The 7,907-nt window shown below is 36.1% G+C and overlaps 1 protein-coding gene and 1 non-coding gene across 2 annotated transcripts; one reads left to right on the top strand and one right to left on the bottom strand.

Moving 5' to 3' along the window:
* Window positions 1–3,856: 3,856 nt before the first annotated feature.
* Window positions 3,857–5,542, bottom strand: LOC147402143 (uncharacterized). The gene has a single exon (XM_086444478.1). It carries the CDS (start codon window positions 5,540–5,542, stop codon window positions 3,857–3,859), a length of 1,686 nt encoding a protein of 561 aa, XP_086300604.1.
* On the top strand, window positions 4,935–5,041 carry LOC147402144 (small nucleolar RNA R71). The gene has a single exon (XR_015178976.1). It is a non-coding gene; the product is annotated as a small nucleolar RNA R71 (small nucleolar RNA).
* Window positions 5,543–7,907: the final 2,365 nt, after the last annotated feature.

The raw sequence follows: 7,907 nt of genomic DNA, 5'->3' as shown, positions 1-7,907 counted from the left end.
AAAACAAAAACAAAGAAAAACCTAACTAAGGGAAAGAAATCTAAAATAAAGAAAACGCAAGTGATGATAATAGCTTGCTTCTCCACACTTGCCTCAAAGATTGTACAAATTTCACAATTCAAAAGAAAACTTTAGAAATTGTTACAGTCTAGATTTTCAACCCAAATGTCATTCAACCTCACCTTGAACCATCCACATATGTGCAAACAACCCCTTTTCACTTAATCAGTTTTCAACTCAAATTAGTTTATGCAATCAAGAGTAAACACAGATGATCTCTAGGTATTGACATTGATGAACTCCATAGGCTTACTTTTCATGCTATTCTCCACTAATGTAGGTTGTCACTCAATCAAGAATCAAGAGGACTTTAATTCAGCTTGTAATGTGTGGCTGGGTTAAAGGTAGGATAAAAGGAAATTTTCTAGCTCAGATCACCCCTTAGACACATCAATCTCTTAGGATTCTCACAGAGCGCAAACTTACATTTCAACATCAAGTCACTCCGCATTCTCACTTTTGTTTCACTTCATTCCCTTGACAACCTTTTATTCACCATTTTTTTTTTACTTCTTTTTTTTTTTTTTTTTATAGCCCACTGCACCCCTAAACTTATCTGATTCAATGCATTCTTTTACAAGAAGGGATGTAGTAATAAGATTTTTTTTTTTTCAACATAAGTACTTTCCAAACCCTCAACTAAATATTCTTGAAACTTTGCCTTCCACATTCCATGAACTTCACCTTCAACCCTTATTTGCATAGCTCAAAATTATCCAGTAGCAATCAATATGCCTAAGAGGTGATGGGTCAAATCTTGGAAAAATTAGACAAAAAGGCTTGGTTAGAGTTGTGGGTGCCAAAGAAAATTAGAAACAAGGTTCAATGGGGAAGACTAGTGATAAAATCAACATAGGTAAGCTTAAAAGGCTCAATCGATCCAAGAATGGCCTAAATCATGTCCCTAATCAAGTGCAACCTAGGATTTCGCCTCGAGTAACAATCAAATAAGTTCTAGAGTTCATTGAGATCATGGATCACACTCAAAAGTATAAACATTCTCCAAGTGTATCAAACAACCAAGTGCATCAAGATTATAAACTCAATGTAAAAGAGTTCAAAACAAGGATGAAATTCATCAGAGTTAAACACACAGACAAGTTCAACCTCCATCATTTTCTAAGAATCATGTATGTATTCAATCAAAATCATTATCATTGGCTGCAGATTATCAAGCAAAAGTCATCACAAAACACAATTTTTTTTTTTAAATACTAACTTAAACACATCAAGACCTAAACTTAACGCATGAAAGCAAACACAAAAAATAAAAAAAAAATAGTTTTCAGAAAAATACTACTCCCACCCCCAAACTTAGTTATTGCATTGTCCCCAATGTAATCAATTAAAATTAAAGGTAGGTGAAAGAACTTCCCTGAAATATTTATTGGTGGTCAGGAGTCATCAGCATCATCCGCGCCATCTTCATTGTTGTTATCATTCAGTCCTGGTGGTAGTGATGAAATGTTGAAGTTCGTGTTCTGTTACTTTTCACAATCGGTGGTTAAAAATCACGACTCCATAATAAGTAATAGTAACCCAATCACCCACAGTCAAAGTGACAAGTATAGTAACTACACTCAATTATATCCAGCAAGCACCATGTATATCAAACAACCCCCAAAATTTGCAACAGCTTAACCTTCCCAACCTCTCTCAGTATCATTGAACTTTTCACAAACACTTGGTGTGCACAAAAAATTAATGATCTCCCCAAAATTTAGTAATACCAGCTACTGTCACAAAAGACCGTACATATTGCAGCACATAGTACTCCACCAATCAAACAATCCACACACCCATTCCAACATCAATCACTCCATCAATTACTCAACATCAATCACCGATTAAATCCATCAAACACTCTCAAACAACCACAAGTGTAATCAAAACTCGAATTTTTCAATCCAAATAATCAAATATTTATTCACAATATGCAATATAGGTTAATTGAATGTAAGACTTACAGACAAAACCTGATGGTGCTTCACTTGATTTGGTCAAATTGGCAAAGAGAGTAGTTGGAAGATCCATTCAAATTTGGTGAAGTGGTACTCATGGATTTGATCTCTCTTTAGCCACCCTTGGATATTGAGAAGGAGATATAAGAATAATGCTGGAGAAGAGAGAGAGAGATGAAGAGTTTTCTATCGTTGAGGCACGAAGAGACTGTTGGTTGTGAAATTGTGTAACAATAGAAATAGTAGGGCAGGTGTAATCCTTTTCTAAGTGGGTACGAGTTCGGGCCGAGGCCTGTTAGAATATCATGCTATGGCCCGCATTTTTATGTTTCTGATCAGTTCTGTCACGGACTCGGGCCTTAGCCTAAGAAGAGTTAAGCCATGGCCTCCATTTTAATATTTCTGATCAGTTCTACCACGGACTAATGCCTTGACCTGAAAAGAGTTAAGGCATGGCATCTTCGAACTGTGAGAACAGGACCTGCTGATTTTGTTAGATGCTACGGCTGTAAATGAATAGATGCCACGGCCTCTTCAATTTGTACTTCCACAGCCTTGCATCATGTTGCTAATGCCCTTGAATTGCTTAGAGACTCCCAACATGTTTCAACACAACATAATTAAATAAAATTAAGAAGAATTCTAAATATTTTAATAAAAGCAAACTAAATAAAAATTTTTTTTCTTTTTTTTTTAGAAATAAAAAAAAAATAACGAAGAATAATGAAAATCAACATAAACAAAGAGAGAGTTTAGAACACTTGGGTTGCCTCCCAAGAAGCGCTTGTTTTAAAGTCTTCAGCCTGACTTTCTCTGAAATCACGTCGGGTCTGCTAGAGTGATGGTGGGTTTTTGATGGTCAATTCCCCACACATCAAAGATCTCCACCTCCTTCATGATTGGGTTATGCCGACATTGGTACTCAATAAAGGGCTTATGATATTCATCCATACGGATTTTCTGCATGCTGGTAGAAGGACAAATCCCCATAATATCCGTTATGGACCATCCCAATGCTTTCTTGTAATCTCTCAACTTCCTCAAATGACTAGGAAGAAACTTGAGCTCTAATGAGGACAATTCTTGAGTTGACAACTTCAAATGAGAACTTAATGGTGGTACTTCTAATAACTCAAATTTTGGTTTAGAACGAGAGAATTTTGATGCAGTCTCCAAGGATTTTACCAACTCAAAACACTTAAAATCTTTCTCATTGTAAGTATTAATGATTGCTAATTCAAGCTGGTTAAATGGGAGTGTTTCTTCATGGTCATGTCGAACACATGTGTCCACTGCATCAATTCTATAGCAATCTTCAGGCTCTTCAGTGGGGAACTTCGTAGCTTTGAAAACATTAAACGTCACCTCTTGATCTTGAACTCTCATAGTAAGCTCCCCTTTTTGCACATCAATAAGAGTTCTACCTGTGGCTAAGAATGGTCTACCAAGAATGATTGGAACATCCTTATCTTCCTCCATATCAAGAACAATAAAATCCACAGGGAATATAAATTTGTCAACCTTAACAAGCACATCTTCAATTTTTCCCCTTGGATACTTTAGTGATCTATCCGCTAACTGGAGTGTCACAGTAGTAGGCCAAGCTTCTCCCAATCCCAATTTTTGAAATATAGACAGTGGCATTAGATTAATACTAGCCCCCAAATCACACAAAGCTCTACCAGAGAATTGGTTACCTATTGTGCATGGTATAGTGAAGCTCCCTGGATCCGTAAGTTTTGCTGGAAGTTTCCTTTGACTGATAGCACTGCACTCTTCAGTTAAACCCACTGTTTCAAATTCACTCAATTGCCTCTTTTTAGTCAAGATATCTTTCAAAAACTTGGCATTTGCTCTAAAGCTTCAGCGAATGGGATATTAATATGCAACTTCTTGAAGATATTTAAAAATTTTGCAAACTGCTCGTCATGTTTTTGTTTCTTGAAACGTTGAGGAAATGGTGGGGGTGGGTTGTAATGAGTAATATTTTCTAAGCTCGGCGTGTTATGCTCCTGGTTTGTAGTTTCTTTCTCTTGCTCACCCTTCTCTTTATAAATTGTTTCATCTGCCACTAAAACATCCGGTTCCTTAACAACATCATTCAACTCTTTTCCACTCCTCAATGTGATAGCATTGCAGTGCTCCTTACCATCTCTTTTTGGATTAGTCTCTGTATTGCTAGGCAAGGTTCCTTGAGGACGGTTGTTAATTGTTGAAGCAAGTTGACCCAATTGAATTTCCATATTGTGAATAAAAGCTGCTTGGCTTTGGAGTTGAGTTCTAGTCTCTGTCATGAACTGATTAGTGTTTGTCATGAACTGCTTAGTATCTGTCATGAACTGATTAGTGTTGGTTCCCATCTGATGTACTAGATCTTCCAAAGAAGGCTTCTTTTCTCTAGGGGGAGCTTGAGAATGATAGCCCGATTGAAACATGGGTTTTGTAGATGAAGAGGCCTCAACTTGATTGTTGTTACTCCAAGAGAAGTTCGGATGATTTTTCCAGCTCGGATTGTAGAAGTTAGAATATGGATTATTTTGTCTGTTACCAATAAAATTTAGAGACTCTGGATTATTAGGGCACATATTTCCTGAATGATTGTCTCCACAAATCTCGCATGTAACAATAGGAGTTTGAATGACATGAACTCCAAATGAATCCAACTTCTTAGATAAAGAGGCCACTTGAGCAGTCAAAGCAGTTAAAGTATCTAATTCATGCACTCCTACTGTTCTTCTTGGATTCATCATCTCTGTATGGTACTGGAAGTTGTTAGAAGCCATCTCCTCTAATAAATTATACCCATCCTCAAATGTCTTCGCCATAAGAGATCCACCTGCTGCAGCATCAACAATCGTTTTAATAGATCCAACCAATCCATTGTAGAAAATTTGGATGATCAACCATTCCGGTAAAGCATGATGAGGACATCTCCGAAGTAAATCTTTGTACCTCTCCCAAGCTTCATAGAGAGATTCACTGTCTAACTGCACGAAAGTAGTAATATCATTCCTCAACTTTGCAGTTTTTGATGGTGGAAAATATTTAGCTAGGAACTTTTTCGCTAAGTCATCCCAAGTGGTAATAGATTCCCTTGGCAATGAATTCAACCAATTCTTCGCCATGTCCCTCAATGAGAATGGAAATAGTCGCAGCCGGATGGCATCATCATCAACACCGTTATACTTAAACGTAGCACATATCTCTAGAAAATTAGCTAAATGTGCATTAGGATCTTCGACATGTGAACCCCCAAACTGAAATGCTTGTATCATCTGAATAGTAGCCGGTTTGAGTTCAAAATTGTTGGCTTGTATCGTTGGACGACGAATACTAGTGTGAATCCCATCTACCAATGGAACAACATAGTCCCGCATAGGCTTAGGACCTTCATTACCATTAGTTTGATCGGCCATTGTATGGTGTTGAGAAGCTTCTCGCTTATTCTTTCTATTTCTTCGACAAGTTTTCTCAATCTCAAGATCAAAAGGAACAAGCTCCGAATTTCCCGTACTACGCATACACTAGCCAAACACCTACAAAATAAAGAAAAGTTTGGTTTAAAATCAAATATGATTGAATTAATATTAACAAAAAGATTAATAAATTAGTCCCCGGCAGCGGCGCCAAAAACTTGTTGTCTAATTTTACGCACGCAAGTATACGTATCGAAACAAGTAATAAAGTGATAAGAAAGTATCGTTTCCACGGAGACTAAATACCAATCTATTGCTAATTACCAATTTATCTCACTCTAATTTTATCCAAACAAAAATAAAAATAGGAATTAAAACTAAACAAGAAAACTAATAGAGAAAATAAACTTGCAGATTTAAAATCAATGAGTGATAAAATCTAGGTTTATAATTTCCCCCAAACAATCCACTTGATTTAATTCTCCTTCCCTCTATGATAAATTAATCCACTATGGCTGTCATCCAAGAACACTAAATTCTCTACAAGCCTCTTCCGATGGTCATGTAAAAATACCCTTCTAGACTAATTCCCTATATGCCTATGAGAATCAAATCAAGAAGAATTCATTAAGAATAAGTTCTCATAAGGAATGCACATGCAACCTGAGTATATTCCTATCTCAAATTAGCATATGTTAATCTATCTAGGTCATGAACACAAAATAACTCTGTCGATATTATTAGGGTTCACCAAATCAATTCAATTAATGATCAGTTAATCAAATCGCATTAAACATTGGATAGAATAAACAATCACATGTGGGATCATAGAGGAAAGAAAGAAAACTAATCAAATATCATGAATGAGTTCCATTATAACCCTAGAATAGAAATTAGTTCTTCATTGAAAAGAAAACAAAATCACAAAAGTATTTAGCCATTCTTAGATTACAAAATTAAGAGAAGAGTTAAAGTTAAAGAAGATAAAACTCAAGAGCCGATCTCCAATTCCCGTCCTCCTTCTCAATCTTCTGCCTCCAAGAAAAACCCCAAAACTTCTGTCTCCAATTAAGGGTTAAACTTTCCTATTTATAGATATGGAATCATTAGGGTTTAAGAGTCCCAAAAATCCGTCTCTAATTCGATCACCACAAATTAACGTGTAAAGCTGGAAACGTAAGCCGGCCATGGCCTCCCAATATATCATGCCGCGGCTTGTACTTTTATATTTCTGTTATGCCATTCTTGAATTCCCATCGCGGCCTCATTTTCTATCAAGCTGCGGCTTGAAGACTTTTTAGCTTGTATGCTTAGCTTCCTTCTTCCGAGAGTGAACCAATTTGGAGTCAGAATTTCTCCTAAACGTATGCACTTATCCTAATGTTCCATATTGTTCCTAATCTGTAAAATAAGCATAAAAATCAAATAAAAACTTATAATCACATAAAAAGTATAAAACTAACTAAACTTAAATAAAAACAACTAAAAGACTCTAAAATTAACAAAATATTATATTTAAAAGTGGTTAATTCGTAGGTATAAAACCTACTCATCAATCACCAACCATCTCCCAACCTCAAGCTTACTTGTATTTGCTTGTAGTATGGTATTGCGATGGCTGTCTACTGTTCTGGTGATCTCTCTCTCTCTCATACACTCTATCCTATTGACCAAGCTAACTTACAAACATGTATTCTAAATTTGTGCATAAAAAAATTGGTGCACTGTTTGGTGGATCTATGCTCCAAAAATCATCCAAATTATGGTCTCTAGTCGTTGGACACATGGCTCCTTCATCAAGACCATAGAGCCACCCCATGGGCTGTTCATTAAAACCCATTCTCACAAATGACTCAAAAATCACTCAGATCCAAGAGATCAGAATCACTGATCACTCTACTTTTTTGGTGCATCAAAGGGTAGACCAAACAATTCATAGTTCAATGGGCCCTAAGTATATAACATGACATGCAAAGCAAGTTCATGAAAATAAATAAACTAAGAAAAGTAGTATTTGTTCTTTTTTTTTATATAATTGTTACTTGTTTTTTATTTTCCATTTGTTATGAAAATGATAGAGAGACTGTTTAATGGTGGGTTTTGCAGGGAAGCAAGAATGGCCTGAATTGTTGGGTGCAAAAGCTGAAGTTGCACAAAAGGTTATAGAGATACAGAATCCTGGAGTGAAAGTGCTTTTAATTAAGCGAGGCATGTACAGAATTCATGATTTTCGCTGCGATAGGGTGTGGGTTTGGACTTCTGAGTACAATTCTGGCATAGTTGTAGAAGTGCCAAGAGTTGGATAGCCAAGAAGTGCGTAAAGAAAATAATGAAAGTTTGGTAATTAAGAGAGATGGTTTATTGTTTAAATTTAATAAAATTAAGGATATCTGCAAACTTATGGACGAGTGTTTTATTGTAATATTTTATTTAGAGTCATATTATAAGGATTCGCCAAGTGGCACATTCA

This window comes from Akebia trifoliata, chromosome 5, assembly GCF_017979445.1.
Source record: "Akebia trifoliata isolate Shusen 1 chromosome 5, ASM1797944v1, whole genome shotgun sequence".
NCBI classification, from domain to species: Eukaryota; Viridiplantae; Streptophyta; class Magnoliopsida; order Ranunculales; family Lardizabalaceae; genus Akebia; species Akebia trifoliata.
This window is presented reverse-complemented; position numbering and strand designations above follow the sequence as displayed.